This window comes from Belonocnema kinseyi, chromosome 4 (assembly GCF_010883055.1).
Source record: "Belonocnema kinseyi isolate 2016_QV_RU_SX_M_011 chromosome 4, B_treatae_v1, whole genome shotgun sequence".
Classification (NCBI taxonomy): Eukaryota; Metazoa; Arthropoda; class Insecta; order Hymenoptera; family Cynipidae; genus Belonocnema; species Belonocnema kinseyi.
The window spans coordinates 144,167,489-144,185,298 of NC_046660.1; the positions used below are offsets into that span (position 1 = coordinate 144,167,489).

The 17,810-nt window shown below is 37.4% G+C and overlaps 1 protein-coding gene across 12 annotated transcripts in view; it reads left to right on the top strand.

Annotated features, from left to right (window-relative positions):
- Positions 1-17,810, top strand: part of LOC117171332 (phosphoribosyl pyrophosphate synthase-associated protein 2) — a 228,065-nt gene that overhangs the window by 57,102 nt on the left and 153,153 nt on the right. For 7 of the 12 annotated variants that reach the window (XM_033358547.1, XM_033358548.1, XM_033358545.1 and 4 more), the window contains exon 2: positions 6,718-6,851. In XM_033358547.1, the coding sequence (XP_033214438.1) occupies positions 6,775-6,851 (77 nt within the window). In that variant the 5' untranslated portion in view covers positions 6,718-6,774. Of the gene's footprint in view, positions 1-5,936; positions 6,227-6,717; positions 6,852-8,863; positions 8,940-17,810 lie in introns of those variants that run through there. The other 5 variants (XR_004466864.1, XM_033358543.1, XM_033358556.1 and 2 more) reach the window with 3 other exon arrangements.

The following is a 17,810-nucleotide window of genomic DNA, read 5'->3' on the forward strand; positions in this document are numbered from 1 at the left end:
GTTGATGTTTCTCCGGGTCATAAAGCATCGTTCTTCCTCTATTGGATGCCTACCTGCGGTTGGTCTTAGTGTCGCCTCTCTTTCTCTATTGCCGGCTTGTTCCAGCAGTGGTAGAGTAGGCGTTCCGCTTACATAGCCCCTTTTACGGAGTATTTCAGCATGGTTTCGCAGACGTTGCTGCGAAAAGTGCGATAGCTCAGGGTGTTTCTCGCACCACAGAGCATGCAGCCGTGCCATGTCCCCCCGTTCACGGGCCACACTCGCATCGTAGCAGTTTAGCAAGTTGTGATTCAGTTGCTCCGTCCACCCAAAGGTCACGAGATCCCGCCGATCCATCGCATTGAATCCATTTTCATTGGCTCCCCCAGCTCTAGATTGGTCGGCACTGTTGGCCGATCCATTGTCGGGAGCCCTGCGTGTTCTGTTGTTTTGAACCGCACTTACTACAACTATGTTTGGTGTTTTCGTTGTTGTTCCCACGAGAAGCTAGGGAAAGGGGTTCGTCCATCCTTGTAGAGCCCCGCATACAAGGATAAGGCTGCGTACTCTGAGAGGTCGCCCGGTATCCCAGAGTCACCGTTCTAGACACCTCACCCTTGGTACAGGGACCCTCTATCCGCAACCTCAGGACGCGTTCGGTGGATTTGTTATAGGCCCTTCAGTTTGATTCTAGAGGAATCAAAAGCCGAGTGCTTTCAGAAGTCTGGCATGAGCTCACAATCGATGGATTTCCCGTCAAAGCTGAATAGGTTGATCCAATCGAACTTCAAAAAGCTTGTGATGAAATTGATGAACAATGGTATGCAAGAAATGTACAAGAATCACAATACTTGCTACAAATTGCAAAATGTGATTCGGAATCTTGTTGTGAACCTCGGTGATCAAGTTTGTGGAGTTTGCTACCTAATGGATTTTTACCTCCGCCCTTGTTCGTAAAACAAAGCCATATGGGGTATATTGTTACCGACCTTGAGGATGATAAAGGAAAGTTTTGCCCATTACTGCTTCAACTGGCCCTCAATTTGCAAATGCCGAATGAAGTATTGGAGCAACTGCCATATGATTACTCTTGCCAAAGCGGTCAGTCAGTTCTTTTCAAAAGGTAATTGAAACAAAACTCTTTGACATGAAACATTGCGATTTTATGATAGAATAAATACGTAAAATGACAAGAACAATCCTTTCATATCTAAATTTTCTACAGTGAGAAAAATAGCAGGAATTGGACATTTTTTGCATATGTACTGTATCTTTTTGACCTGTAACAAGAAAATTAATCTTTGGTATAAAATAGAAGCGCTGATTTTCTAATGTTCTCGAGCAATTTGCTGTTGTAGCAAGTATTGTGATTCTTGTACATTTCTTGCATACCATTGTTCATCAATTTCATCACAAGCTTTTTGAAGTTCGATTGGATCAACCTATTCAGCTTTGACGGGAAATCCATCGATTGTGAGCTCATGCCAGACTTCTGAAAGCACTCGGCTTTTGATTCATCTAGAATCAAACTGAAGGGCCTATGACAAAGCCACCGAACGCGTCCTGGGGTTGCGGATAGAGGGTCCCTGTACCAAGGGTGAGGTGTCTAGAACGGTGACTCTGGGATACCGGGCGACCTCTCAGAGTACGCAGCCTTATCCTTGTATGCGGGGCTCTACAAGGATGGACGAACCCCTTTCCCTAGCTTCTCGTGGGAACAACAATGACAACACCAAACATAGGCCCGCATACTTGAAAGTCCGTTTCTCCAAATCTTCATGAATAGTTTCGTTTTTTGCGTTCAGATGAGATCCAAATGTTTCATGAGTTAAGATCAGGCCTAAAAGTAGAGGTCGGTGATAATTGAAAAACTTGTTTGCGATCAATTGCGATCAATTGTGACATACATTTTTTTGTGAATGGTTAACCATTGAATTATCGTCGAAGGGTAATATTTCAAACTTCATATGAAAATCCTAATGGCTATAATTGTCTCCAAAAAAAGGCAAAATTTGAATGAAATGGTGAAATTTTAAAAATAATATTGAGCGGTCACCCGCGTGTAACGGGGATTTTCGTCAGGACCACCATCAGAGATACAGATGAAAATTGGTTTCACTTGATTGTCTAGCGTTTTCACAAGGGAATCGAATTAAAGTAGATCCAAACGACGATTAAGATCAAAAGCGTTGGTTTCCGTCGTTGATGAGCAATGTTTTCCATTACGTATAGAAATTTCGTAGGTCCTGAGTAAGTGTTAGAGTCGGGCTGCCCTTCCCCATTTTTCACGAATTTTGATGCCAGCGTAAACTGATGGTATCAATTTGTGTCTCTCAGCAACAACGAAGTCGTGATCGGGCAAACTTATTCGGTACTCTATGTGCATGAGTATTGGAGCTTGCGCATTTTCAGCTGTAATACCTGGCGGAACGCGAGCCTTGTCGCCTTGGGACCAAAAAAACACCTGGTTCGAACCCAGAACTGATGCCAAAGAGTTTCACAGTTTTACAGGCATGGTCACAACGTGTTGTTTTCCCTCTTGTGATCTAGACAACCTGGGAAAAAGCCGAAGGTACACGCCTGATCGACTGATGATAAAGCCCTGTTTTTGAAATTCATTGTGAAGGTCGTCCAATGTTCTGCAAGCACAGATAGCTTTAGAGCGTCATCGTTTATCAGCAGCTCTTTCAGTAACAGCAATTTCACTTATTACCTTCAATGAAAAAAGACAAAACCATTAAGTGAAATGAAACTGAGGCTCAAAACTTTGCGAAATTTTAGACAAAAAGCGATTCTCCGGGAAATGGTGCCTCATTTCAGATTCCAGTTTTAAATAAACTAGAAAGCTGGGATGAGGATAACTACCAAATTTATTAAATAAACCAATTACATTAGAATGTATAGAATAATTAATTTTTATTTGAGTACAAAGAGAATTTAATTCGAGAGATCAAATTTGACGAACTGGGTGCTTTCCAACTTTCAGTTGGGTGCTCCTTTCCTTACAAACCGCCGGATGACCTCAAATCATCTGATTCTTTGGTCCACCTTAAGCAAGAATGACCAATTAATCAAATGTGCATTGGTAAGAGAGAAGATTATATAGGTGTTAAATAATATTTGCTTACTTACAAAGTTCCCTTTTGTAGAGAGTAGACAATTCGCCCTCTCGTTCCTTCGATCGAAAGTATCTCGTCCTTCTGTTGGCACCCTGTATGGGGGGTACCCGAAGGGGGTGGATGGTGCTGAATACGGCTCAGCAGGCTGATATGGTAAGGTCAACGTATCTGGCCTGCGTTGTCCCTTTGTGGCAGGTGTTCTCGACTCGGGCTTTCACACAGAAGCTATTCTGCTTAGATTTTAGATTTATATGGTTGACGGGCCTGGACTGTTGGACCGGAGTTTGGGGTTTCGAAGATTCTGTACAATCTGGATTGTCTAACTGAGACTGGACTAAAAACTGAAGCTGGAGTATAATCAACCAAACCGGAACGAACTTAACTGATTTCTGCTTCCAAATCCGCTGTATTTATTCACAAGATCCCTTCTTAGATTCCCGTAGGGGTGAGTTGTTTTAGAAGTAGGGATTCCTCTTGATTCCAATCAGCATTGTCAATAAATTAGGTAGAAGAGTGGTAAGAGCCTAATTGTCCAATGGGCGTATATGCCCATACATGGAGAATGTCATAGTAACCGTAATGTCTTGTATACCTTCCAAAGTACCATCGGGGTAATTAGTGAGATAGCAAATCAGGGATTAGGAATCGTGATGTGCTCAAATATGGAGAATGGCGCATTTGCCAAAATATATGGTATCCCTTCCTAGATGTCCAAGGGTAAGATATTATAATGCGTAGAAGAGCATAAGGTTTGCGTGTATTCTTGCGTGTATCCTTTTGTTTGTGTGTGAACGGCTCACCCTCCTATAGCTGTCATCTTGATTAAGATGTTTATTGCTTTTAGATCTAAGATTCTGATGTCTGTCATAGAAATATGTAGGTCAGAATGTCTAAATGATGTAGATGTGATGTAGGTACCAGAATTTTGTAAACTTGTGGTACTGAAAATCGTGTCTGTTTTTAGTTTTGGCTTGCTGATTAATTTATGGCTCTTCAGTTAATGTGTAGTCTGCTGGTATTGTAAGTTATGCGAAAATTTATGTGTGTCGCTCATGTTTGTTTACTGCGCTGTGTATGTACTTATAGGTAACAGCATATTGTGAGTCTATGAGATTGAAAATGCAGCTGCCTTTTCTGGTTTCCTTGTCAATTAATTTATTGCTTTTTAATTAACGTGTGCCTGTTTTTTGCGCAAAAGATGATGTGTAGCTTTTCTTGGGCTGTTGGGTTAACCTTACACTGTTGCGTCGTTCCTTTCAAATCTGATCTTTACGAATGATTTGAACAATACTAGGTTTGTTTGCAATAATAATTGGATGTTGAGTAGAATCATTTAACTCGTTGATTTATTATTGAATATAAATGTTATGTATTTATAATCCATTTTTTATAATTATTTATTATTATTATTATAAAAGCCTCGGTACGAACCATGGAGTATCTGTAAGGCAATATTTCATAGCAGTGAAAGTTACTTGTTTCAATAACGCACATTCAGTAGTGACCTTGATTCTAACCCTTAAGGTCTTGTCTCATAAAAATTAGATTTACTTTCAGCCTTACCAAAGAACAACGACGTAGTAAATTCTGTTCCCATTGGTTAACAGCTTGATATCAGTAAGAATTACAGCCGATTCTTTTATAATTCTTTGTTGTAATTATTTTAAATTATGACGTTTTGTTCTATGCACTAGATCTTTCAGATCAGATGATCTAGCCGGCCATTCAATTGCGCTCCTCTGTCCCATGCATTAATCAAGAAACACAGCATTCAGCAATCAAATTACTGCTGAATTACAAGTTAGAAAAGGAATGGGGAGATAGAAGGTGGACTAAAATAGCTAGATTTAGATTGTTAATCGATGTAAGGGAAGGGATGTATCGGGAGAAGGAAGAGAACAGAAAGTGCAGAATATGTGAATGGGAGGAGAAAACATGGTAGCATGTGTTGGAAAGATGTGTCGCTTGTAAAGTTGCTTTCGATCGCTCGCTCATTTATGTAAATATTTGTAAATAACTGTAAATAGTAAGGATCAGATTTTATAACAAATATGTAAGTGGAAAGATTGTAAGGAATGGAAGTCATGTAAACCCTTAGGGAACAGATTATGAGTAAAGAAGAGTATTACAGTACAAACGTTTAGTTTCAGTAGATGTTGTGATTTATCTTTTCGTGCCCAATGAGGGTTTTCATCTGCCCAATATCTACAATTATGCTTATATAATGTTCCATCTAGTTCAAATGTTGCTTCGTACAAGAAAACTATATTTGATGGGAGGTCGGGATTTTTATCTATGCATGACATCATATCTTCACAAAACTCAACGCGACGATCAAATCATCCTCGCTTAACTTATGAATAAGTTAAACTTTACAGAATTAAAACTTAGCTCTCTTTAATAAGTTATGAACAGACGATGTACTCAATCATGTTTTTGAGAAGTCCTACTGATGGAAATATGTAGATCTTCAATGAATGATAATAGGACATCCAATGATTTCTGTTCATTTCCTGCTAAAGTTGACCTGCCTGATCTAGGTCGATCTTTTACACTACCTATATTATCAAACTGACGAACAGTTCGTTTCGACTGTCGTTTTTTAAATTTGATTCAAGCCAACCCTAAACGTGTGGTTGAAAATATTTGTCATATCTACATAGGATAGCTTCACCGCACCCAGACAGCAGAAAAATTGCAGACAGGTGTTTGTTACAAGCTTATGGGTTATCGCTGATTGAAAATTAAGTTTATGTACATTTTTATTTCATATTAGTAAAAAAACTGAATTCACGAAAGAAAGCTCGCTAAATTAGCATAACCATTTTTAAATTATAGATGGAGGACTCACGATAATCAAACACTCAGAAACGTGAGATGCAAGAGAACTCACGACAATTAAGCACCCCGAAATGCGAAAGGCAAGGGGACTCACGATAATTAAGCACCCCAATGCGAACAGAATTTGTTTCGTCTACGTCTTTCTTTCTGGGTAACGCTGAAAGTAAATCTAATTTTTATCGGACAGGACCTTAAATATCAGAGTCAAGGTCACTACTGAATGTGCCTTGTTGAAACAAATAACTTTAATTGATATGAAATTTTTGCAAAAGCTGCTGATCCCAGAGGTATTCTGACATTTTTTAAGTTTTATTAACCTAAGAGTGACCTTCAAGGACAAATTTAACCTATGACCTTAATACACATTTAAACGTAAAATTTCCCTCTCGCTCGATTTCTAGTATCAAAAAGGGAGGATTCCATTTTTTTAACTTAATCTTGAAATGACATTTAATTTCATCATCAAGGTTAAATTAAAGATCGCCATCGAATGCGCTTTGTTGAAATAAAGAACTTCCATTACTAATATTTAAGAAGTTATCGAATAAGTATGATGTAATGTTAGATATCAATAGAAGCATATAAAGCAATTAAAAAATCGAACTTGAAAGCGTTTTCAAGTATTTAATTGTAAGAGTTTCTAAGAAAAATAAATCCTTTAATATATGCGTACATTTTGACGAAGGTTATACGAACAAAAAGTTCGGGTTTATGAGCACAATATTAATGGGTTCTTTGTTTAAAACTCATTCTTATAGTGCATTATTTTTTGTTTCAGAAACACAAATTATATCTTTTTCAGCTGATTTGAAGTTTTGAGACGAAAATTTTAACCATGGACCGACCTATATCTGCGGATATTGTAATAATCACCGGAAATTCTTATCCTGAATTAGCTAATTTGATTGCTGAGTAAGTTTCATATATTAATTTAAGTAATAAGAAAATAAAAAGGTCAGATACATTTAAATTGTGGTAGGTTCTATGCTTCAAGATGGAGAATTTCGCGGCCATAAAATGTGCTGATTTTTAGAGAAAATTACGTGACACTTTATATTCCAATTCTCGAACCATAATTTATTTTACGAAGTTACGAGTATTTCAATATAGATTTACAGTCATTTATTCAATTTTTCAAAGAAATTTAGGTACGCTTGTAGTATTGGATGTTTTGCATTGCTTGTTTTTTATATCTTGGATAAAAATCCAATCAATTAGAATGGAGAGCCCCCGGTGCTGATGTTTCGTCACGAATCAAATTATTTACCGTCATCCTGCTTTTGGCGAAATCAATGTAACGTAATACCTTCGAAACCACAGACGATCAGGACGACTAGCTTAACAGAATATTAGATCAACGTTGCAACTTTCTAATTAAGTCTTTATACCTCTCTTCCTTTTCTTTTTTTGTGGCATATATCTGGCTATTCGAAGAATTGCAGTTGATTTCAAGGAAGTTAATATAATTTAAAAGGATATGAAAAAGTTTGAAAGAATTACAAACCATTGAATAGAATAAAAAATCATTACAAACTAAGTACTTTTAAGGAACGGCGGCTGTGGGGTGCGGGTCAATTTTGACTATTTTTAGCGTCCCAAGATTTGTGAAGGGTACCTTGTCGACGGAGCTAACGTTGGCTTTTCTCAAATCTTGCAGACTTAATTTAGGCAGAAAGGTTTCATTTTCGCGTGCCAAAAAGTTCTCATTTCTACCTTAGTGGATTGGTGCAGAGTGTGTCGTACACAGTTTGAGTACCAAGGACACATACTATCTGCGTGTCCCACTAAATTGGGAGTGACGTCTTTTCTGAGACATAATGCGGCCCTCACAGTGCTGTACTACCATCTTTGTCATTCTTACGGTGTTGACTGCAAAAACGTGCTGCCGAACGCTCCGAACGCCGACAACAGATCAAAATCTCGACTCCGGTCGACAACAATATTAAAATCGAGAAGAAGGAAAAGGGGAACAGGTATCGAGTATTTATAAGGGAACGCCAAAAACGGCACCTAGAATATTCGACTAAAGTGATCATGTTTGTGTTGGTGTCCTCAGAGGTGCAAAGCGATTACTAATTATTAGTTTCGAAGACATATTTACCTGTCAAAAACATGCCAAGGCACTTGCGATATGAATGCAGAAAGATCTTATTCTTGTTTTGCTCCATGTCTTTAATGCACGCAAGTGTTTTGTCTTATTGTTCTTTTCATTCTCCTTGACTATGATGTTCTTGTCAGCTGGTGCCGAAAGTTTGATAACAAACATGGTTTGTTTATCAAAGTCAAGCAATTAGTTCAAACAGAAAAAAATTGTTGAGAATATTATGTTCCAGTATATGCGGCACTTCTCATTCTCGACAATTAACTCGACTTCCTTGGGAGCGTTTAGCCTAGCGGTATTAAGACTAATGTCGTAAGAGTGACTGAGATGGTAATAAAGCACTCTTAGTGCCAGATTGTGCCTCTGAATGTAGGTCTTTCCCGCATAAGCTGGACAACTAGATAATATGTGTCCTAGATACCCGAGATGTGCATTACACGCTCTGCAGCTAACATCGGGAGTGTCTTGGCTCAAAATGTGGCGACGATATGATAAAGTGAAAATGACACCGTCTTGACATGGCAAAATTAAACGCTCCATGCCAGACTTCAATCCGAGTGATTTAAGGAAAGCAAACGTTAACTTATATAACATCGCCTGATCCTCCACATTTTTGGTAGATACCATGTATCCTGTTGTCATTGGAACCATGTATCCTGTTGTCATTGGAAACTCAAGGAGTATTCACAATACTTTTTTTGCAGCTTAAAATTTTTTTTAAATGTCATTAACTTCTGCTCAAGGTGAATTCAAGCGCATCCATCATCATTGTTGTCTGAGGTTTCCACTGCATGCCTCTACCATCCAAACAAAATTCTTAAATTTACTGACGGAACGCTTATTAACTGCTACTAAAAGAAGATGCACTTGAAGCCGTCTTCGGGCCATGTAAATGAAAGGTATTTTATTTTTTAAAGTTTTTAACACTGCAAGAAAAAGTATTGCGATTACTCGGTGAGTTTCTAATGCAAATTTTAAGGTAGAATCGAAATTTCAAGAATTTAAAAGTTGATCTTGCTCTTTTTTTTTTTAGTTTTTTAAGAAGGAACCGAAGGGGGACTCAGTGGGATCTTTAAGAGTACTTTGTAGAGGCTCCTTTCGTTACCTTTGGTCTGCTAGGGGCTGTTCACGGAAGTTTTTCTCCTGTGCTTTTTTAATGTAGGTTTTCAGGAGTGAGTACTCGAGATAAATAAGATGTGATGCATTGTACTCACCCCTAATCTTGAAGTCAAGACCAGGTGTTTCAGCAGCTTCCTACGCATTTTTGCACATAAGCGCTCCTTTGCTCATTTCTCGTGCTTCCTGTCTTGAAGACATTCAACCTTCAGTATTCCGCGACCATCTTGACGGCGTGAGATGTAGTGTCGCGGGACAGAAGACTTAAAGTGCATGATTTTGATCGTGTGCATAACATTTCATATCTCGATATTAAGGGACTGGAGCTCTTCATTCGCCCATGGAATCACTCCAAATGAATAGAGTACTATCGAGACGGCAAGAATGTTTGTTTCGGATGCTTTGTTTCTTGCCGACAGTTCGGAAGATTAAATCTGCTGGATTAAACGTCTGTATAAGCTTCGGAGAGTATCCATTATTTATGTCACGTCTTAAATGCAGCCTTGTGTCGGGCCCACCAAGCCATAGTCTCTCTAGCGGCAATACGTTCAAAAGCGCTATTGTCGAAGAGCTCAGGGTATTCGGGAATGCCATAAAGTTGTCCTCGCTTCAAATAAACCTTGGAGAATTTTGCTAACTCAAACTCTGTTCAAATGTCCTGAGAGTATTCTTCGACTATTCTTGGGCTAGGTGAGACTGCTTTTTATTTTTAGCATCGATATTGCGATCATCCATGTAAAATGCATGAGTGACCTTATGCTTTCTATTTCCAAGTTGGCCGCAAAAGTGCTCTTCGAAATAGCATAGTGCTAGAGATAGTGGCAGTAATGTGAAGCACAGGAGGATGGGGCTCATAGCGTCGTCCTGAACAGTGCTTTTTATGAAAGGTGATACTATTTGTTTAAGATGATATGTTTCAGATGAGATAGTAAATCTGGTTTTACTCTCTATCAGCCTCGATGTTCGTACATTTCTTGCTACACAGGTCCGAAAATCCTATCATTCAGGACAGCTATGAAGATCTTATTCAGTATTTTCAAACAATTGATTACCGTGTAAGTCTTTAGATCAGCTAAGTTGTCTATCTTTGGCAGGAGGACTATGCGCCCTTTTACCAATCATTCTGGAATATGCTCTTCCTACTTTAGATATCAGGTGTAAATGCTGGCCAAATGCTGGTGGATCTTGATACCATCTGGTTCCGGAGCGGAATAGTTTTTTACGCCTCTTAATACTTTTTTCAGCCCCTCGGTTGTGATAGGTAGACATTAGGGCGTATCGAAAGCACAAAAAGTTTTTTTGCGCGAAATTCTAATACCAATAGAAATTTTCTTTTGGGAGTCAAAAGCACTTCCCTAAAGTTTCATTTAAACAATTCCTTTTCTCTCCTTATTGTAGATATAGCTAAAAATCTCAAAAAACGAAGTACTTCTTCAAATTTGAATAGCAAATCATTTTGTTTTTAGATATAAAGGATCAATAAAAATAGTTCAATGCAAGCTGATTCGTACCTATATAGCGATAATTCCATTCAATTTTTTACCCTCCCTACTTTATTTTGAGCAGAAGTGGACTTCACGAATGACGATCTAATCAGCCACTCCTCAACTTTATTCTGGTTTTACAATCCTGAATTACCATAGAATCATTAGATTTATTGTGAAGAGGAAAATATCATTTGCTTTGTGTAAGTAAATATTTAAGAGACCATATTTGAGGACCTAAAATAACAATTAATACTTTTTTAACTTCAAATTTTAGTTTGAACTTAAGTTTCCAGTTGAAGAAATTAATGTTCAACCCGAAAATAACGAATTTTCAACCAAAGAATGAATTTTTGAATAAAATAGATGAATTTTCAAACAAGAAGAATAATTTTCTACCAAAGAAGGTCAATTTTCAACTAGAAATATAATGTTTCGAAAAAAAATTTTCTATCAAAATTGAATTTACGAACAAAAAGTTTAATATTCTTCGAAAAAGACGAATGTTCAACAATATACATGAATTTTCAAACACATAGTGTGATGTTGCGGATTTCCCGAACATCACAAAAACAAAGTTACTTGAAAATTTAGTAAAATACGCTTGGTTTGCATCAAGAGTAAATTCGGCACTCCTTATTATTATTTTTTTGTTTAGATTTAAGATTTATTTCTCTATGTTTTCCTTTTTTTTGTTTGTCTTTTTTTTGTCGCTAAACAACGCTATGAGAGCTTTCGAATTTTGCGGTCTGGAGAGGTGAATCGTGAAGGTCTCCACCTCACATTGCGTCATCGGCTAGGGTCTGTCGTCACCTCCACCTTAGCGAGGCTTCTTCTGTCTTGTGACCTTCTGCGTATTTTTCTTCTGGCTATCCCTCCTGGATTATCGTATCTGCTCTCTTTTGGGCCGCCTGAGATCCACGACATGTCTCTGGTGAAAATGGACCAAGGCGATTACCAGCTTAATTATGGATAAAGTAGGTAATTTCGCCACCTTCCTAATTTATTGATTATATTGTTTGTTTTTTTCTTTTAAATAATTTTACTCCTTGGAAAAATCATACCAACCTTTATATGATTGTTATTTGTATTACTATTATTATGTATCTGTGAAATATTTTTTTTTAACGGAGTGCCGAGTCCGAAATCATGTGCCTTACCATTTTATCTAAATTAAACCGCAACAATGTGCTTTCAGTCTCCTAATATATTCCTCTAAAATTGTATTAGCTGAGATCATTCCCCTTTCCCCTATAGACAATTTAGACTCTAAAATGACCTTATTTGATATCTCAGAGTATATCAATGTGCTTTCATTCTCCCAATATATTCCTGTAAAATTGTATTAGCAGAGATCATTTCCCCTTTCGCCTGTTGATGATTTAGATTCCAAAATGACTTTATCTTATATCTTATAATATTTGAATGTGCTCTCAGTTTCTGGATGTATTCCCATCAAATTGTATTAGCAGAGACCATTTCCCCTTTCCCTATGGACGAGTTAAACTTAAAAATTACTTCGTTTTATATCTTGAAATTTCTGTGTGCTATAAGTTTACCGCTGTTACTTTAAAATTGTTCTAACGGATACTATTTTCCCCTTTCCGTATACGTTTAATTGTTATTGTAATTCTGATTGCCACTTTTCCTTTTGAATTATTTTTTTGTTTTGTTTTGTAAATTTACGTAATTTAAAGATTATAGAGACTATAGTAAGTTAGAATCTTTATTGAAGCCACGGTTCATATTATTATAAATGTACTCCTAAGTCCTTTAAAAATAATAATAATAAACCAATTTCAATTATCATTGTGAAATCGAATTTTCCCAATTCATTAAAACCCGACCCCTCTACCTTTACCTAATCTTGTTTTTAGACTGAGCTAACCATTTAGTTCGAATTAGAGTTACTGCCCGATTGCTTTATTTCATTTTTGTTTTTTTGTTTTATAGTTCGTTTCATTTACATCTCTCTTATCTCTCTTATCATTTATCGCCTGCGTCTCTAATTGAGAAATTTTACAGATTAGGAATTTTAGGGTTTGAAATTAAGAATTCCATATTCCTTATCTATGAAGGGACACTTTTTGAGTTATTTGTGTGTTTTTCTTTTTCGGTATATGTTTTGGTTATCTTGTTTCTGGGAAGTGTAGAATATTTCTCTGGAATCTGTCCCAAGAAAGGACTGGCGCCCGGCTTAAAGTGGATTTTTTTTAGAAGTAATTATTTAGTAAAGGGCAAGATGTACGCAACTAAGAGGACCCCAAAATTCTATTAAAAAAAATAGTGGCGTCACAATAGTTGTAGTTGTATATTTAATCTCTAACTTTTACGGGTTTGAGAGCCTTCGCTCTCTGTACATAAAATTTACATTCCATCCTTAATCTAAGTTATCAGCTGATTATCTTCTAATGTTTCGTACCTAGAATCTAGAATCTTTGTGCATCTCTCTTCTCCTTGATTAAATAATAGCTCTAACTGTATGTCCTGTCACTCCATAACCCCTTCTCTTATCTCACAAACCCTTCTTATATTTCTCCTTTCTTCTTCCCATTTTGAATTTCCCAAATTTCCGCTCGCCTCATTGTTCGGAATTTCGCCCAAACATGCTTGCGTTATTCTGCTCCTCTCTCCCCTTTTTAGCTTCTCTTCAAACCTCCAGGCTCTGTTCATTTGCCTAGTAACCATTATTTCCCTTCCTAATCTTCTCTTAACATTTATCCTGGGCAACTCCAGCTAACCCCCATTACCCACCTCAGAAATCGCTCATGTATGCTCTTTACTGTCCTATGTTCTTTCCATTGCCAGATCTCCACTCCATAACACAACACCGCCCAGACGAACGCATGAAACTATCAGACCCTCATTCCCCTTCTCGTTGTCTGTTAACAAAACTACGTCGTCCGCATAAGCTAGAGAGTATATTTTGCGGTTAGCCAATATGGTTCCCCTTTCCTATATCCACCCTAATCCTGGTTTCAGTACAAATTTCCTTTATCCTCTCCACCAGCCTTCCTTCTATTCTCCTCTTTTTTATTGCCTGCCATAACACTTTTCTGTTTATTGAATCAAAAGCTGCTTTAAAGTCCACGAATAACATGATTATTTTCCCTCATTTTCTATCTAAATTTCTGTTTACTAAGTAGTTCAGTACGTAAATGTTGTCTAAGGCTCCCATTCCTTTTCTAAAACTCGTCTGATTGTGTGGAATACTTTCTCTTTCCTCTATCTGATTCCCTAACCTTTTTCATACAATTTCTGCATATATTTTGTAGCCAACTGGTATGAGAGTGATCCCTCTTCACACTTCCACCTTCTTTCCATCCCCTTTCTTGACAAGTGGTACCATCAGCCCTGTCAATCACTCTTCAGTCCACCCTTCTCCATTCCATACCTTGTTGCCGATCTCCCACAGGCCTTCCCTTAACTCTTCTCCTCCATACTTCAACGCTTCGTTCTCCATACATTCTTTTGCTGTAGCCTTCTTTCTTTTTACTATATTCATTAACGTATTCACTTCTTTTCTTGTTATTCAATTCCCTACCTCCCTTTCTCCTTGTAACAACTTTCTATTTTACCCTATTATTCTATTTTGTTCTCCCCCTAAGAGACCCATAAAATAGTCTGTCCACTCACCCAATTCGATTTGTTCACTCACGCACTTCTTTCCTCCTCTTTCCTTATTTATCACTACTTTCTAGCAACCTCACATGTTCCCGTTTTCTCCTATGTGCTCACCCTTTTCCATTGCCCCTATTCTCCATTTTCTTACACACTCTTTCATTCTCTCTTTACTCTCCTTACATTCCTCGTCCCACCAGCCTCTCTTTTCCCCTTCTTTTTCTGTTTTTGTACCTATCTCATCTTTTACCTTCTCAATCGACCCTTTCAATCTTTCTATTAACGAGTCTATTTCCTTCTCTTTTATAAACCTACTCTTCTCCTTTTCCATTTTTTCTTTAAATCCTTTCAGTTGATTTACTTCCCAGGCTCCCATTTTCTTGTTCCCTTCTCCAACTTTCTCGCTTCTGACCACCACCTTTCAGTGTAGCTGTTACCGGGAAATTCTCGGACCGAATCTCCTTATACACTTTCATACAACTTACCAAATTCCTTATTCTTTCTTCCGCCCAGGATGTAGTCTATCGCTGTCTCTTCTTCCCTACCAATGTGATCTCTCCTTCCTCATCTCCTTTCATATTAAATCCTTGCCATTAAATGTAGACTATCCTGTTTCTCTTATTATGTCTAGTAACCTTATATATGCTTCTTTTTCTCCATCCCAAGTCTCTCCGCCTTGTTCGCTAGTCCATGCGTTCAAATCACCTATCAAAACTAACTTTTCTTTATTTTCCTCCATCCACCTCTTCATGACTCTTCAACCTTCCTCTTCCCCTCTTCTATATACAGAATCCACCACTATTCTGATTTTTCCAACTATAATTGTTCTTACCATTGTACCATCTATTTCGTTCCTGTCCCCCTCGTTTCTCTCTTTTACTGCCAATTCTTTTCTCATACCTGAGACCATGCCGCCTATTCCTCTCCTTTTAACGTGTTCCTTTCTTGCTTCTTGCATCGTCCACACATAACCTTTCGGTAACATTCTTTTCATCCCCTTCCAGTCTCTCTCATCCTCCCATGTTTCACTCATCATTATTACATCCCATTTTGTCACTGCTCTCCAAAACCCCTTGTCCTTGTTTTTTAATTCTGAAACATTCTAGAATGCCACCTTCACCTGATCATCTTCTCTTCCTGTTCCTCCTGTCCTCATACTTAGCCCTTTTTTTATTTTGTAAACCCCGACGCATTTCCCTTCTTATTTACCTGTTCTTTATCCTTCTCTTTTCCTTGCGTTGTTTGCAAAGTTCTCAATTCTTCTATTTCTTCGTCCCAGATCCACATAACTCTGTTTACCGAAATTCTATCCTTCCCTATTATTACTTTGTAACCTTTCCTTCTTTTCGCTCATGCCCTCTGCTCAATCAACCATTCTCTTCTCCTTTTCTGCCATGTCAGATCTTCTTCAATTCTCTCTGATCTCCCCTTCAACAACTTCTTTTTGCCCATAACTTCAAACCTCTCTTCCTCACACCCTAATGTCACCAGAAATATGCCTTTCCTCCCTTCCCTCATTTTTTCTACCCTCTTTACCCCTTCTATCCTTATTTGTGCTCCTATATCTTTCGTCAATTTCTTAACCTCTTCCTCTCCCGTTTCGCTATTTACATTCAGCCCCTTGACAATTGCGTTTTTTTCCTCTTTGATCTTTGCTCCCCTTATATTTGTTTTTCGATCTGTGTCAATCTACTACGCAGTCTCTCATTTTCTACCAGCAAGCCTACTCTAACTGTTATGTCATATTCTCTCTGCTGATTTTCTAATCTTACCATTTTTCCCAGATTTTCTCTTTTTCGCCTTTCCAAAATTCTTTCCACTCATCCCATTTCTTTTGTATTTTTTGTACCTCCTCCTTTGTATCCTCCCCCCCTTGCCTCTTCATAACTTCCAGCATCCCACGTGTCTCATCTCTAAAGCCTGTGAACATTGCTTGAATCTTTGTCAGCAAGTTCCCCTTCCCTCTTTCCGGCGTTTTTATTTTTATTCTTTTCTTTGAGTTTTTACCGCCCTCTAAATCTTAGTTCCCTCCTTCCCTTCTCCTTTTTTCCTTATGCTGATTTTTCCTCTCCACTAGCAATTCCCTCGCTGCTTGTTGCACTCGCCCGTTTTCGCCAGTTGTCAAGAAATCGGATCAAACCTACACTGTGAGAGCGCTGTGTAGCTCTGTTGAGCTTTACCAAGTTCGTTGGTCTACCTCTCCTATTACCCCTCCCTAGGCCTGCTGCTGTTGCCGGGGTTCCCTCACTCCTAAATGGTGGGGCGTCTTGTATCGCTCGTCATCACTACTTTCGCAGCTGGCCTCGATACCCGCCCTATCCCTACTCATTTTAACTTTCCGTAACACCCCACTCGCCACATTATTCTCGTTTTTGTCGTTCATCTGTCGCCCTCTGTCTGGGCTCCGTGTGACTGTCATGCTACTCTACCCTAAATATCTACTGAGTAAGACTCGTAACACGTCACTTCCCCAATCTAACCTCAAAAAAAAGCTTTAAACTTTGATTTTTTCATTCCATTCACCTTTCAAATCAAACTCTTCACTCTCACTCAAGCTAACACACCTACCCTTCTCACTCACCAAAAATTCACCACTCTCACTTCTCTTCCCGGTTCTTAATATCAAAAAAAAAAAGAACACCACAAAAACATCCTCAATCTACTATTGGTGCCGTAAACGGAAGCCTTTCAACCACATAGTTAAATTTGTAGTAAAAAAATATGACTTACAAAAAAAAAAAGTTTCAACAACATATTAAAATTTTCAAGCAAAAAATTTAATTTAAAAACAAATAATTTTATTTACAAATCAATAATTTTCTACGGAAAACATAAATTTTAAAATTTAAAAAGCAAGCTTGTAACCACAACAAAAACTAATTTTGAACAAAATAGATCAATTTTTAACGAAAAACCGTTACATTATTAGTTTAAAAAAATAAATTTACAACAATAAATAAACATTTTTTAACAAAACAGTTTAATTTTCAACAAAATACATGAACTTTCAACCATACAGATGAATTTTCAACTAAAATAGATATTTTTTAAGGAAACGAAAGAAATTTTCAATTCAAGAAATGAATTTTAATCTTAAAAATAAGTATTTAATCAAAAATTGAATAGTTACATTTTCGGATTAAAAAATTGACTTTTCAACAAAGTAATTTATTTTTCAACGAAAGAAGTTAATTTTCAACTAAAAAAGATAATTTTTGAATCAAAAATGGTACAGTTAAATTTTCAGTTGAAACAATTAATTAAAAAAAATCGAATTTACAACTTACAACATTTTTAATCAAAGAAATGAATTCACAAACATAAAGAAGAATATTCTTTAAAAAAAATTAATATTCAACAAAATATATGGTATGAATTTTCAACCGCATACGTTTGGAACTTCATGAAACCAAAGTGAGTAAGCATGATCCTACAACCAAGTAAGAGTTAATTCGGATACTCAATCACATTTGGGAACATTGCCTAGAGATAAAGCTAATAAATGAAAACTGTATGAACAGTATGCCTCGTCGTTTTGAAGCTTTAATG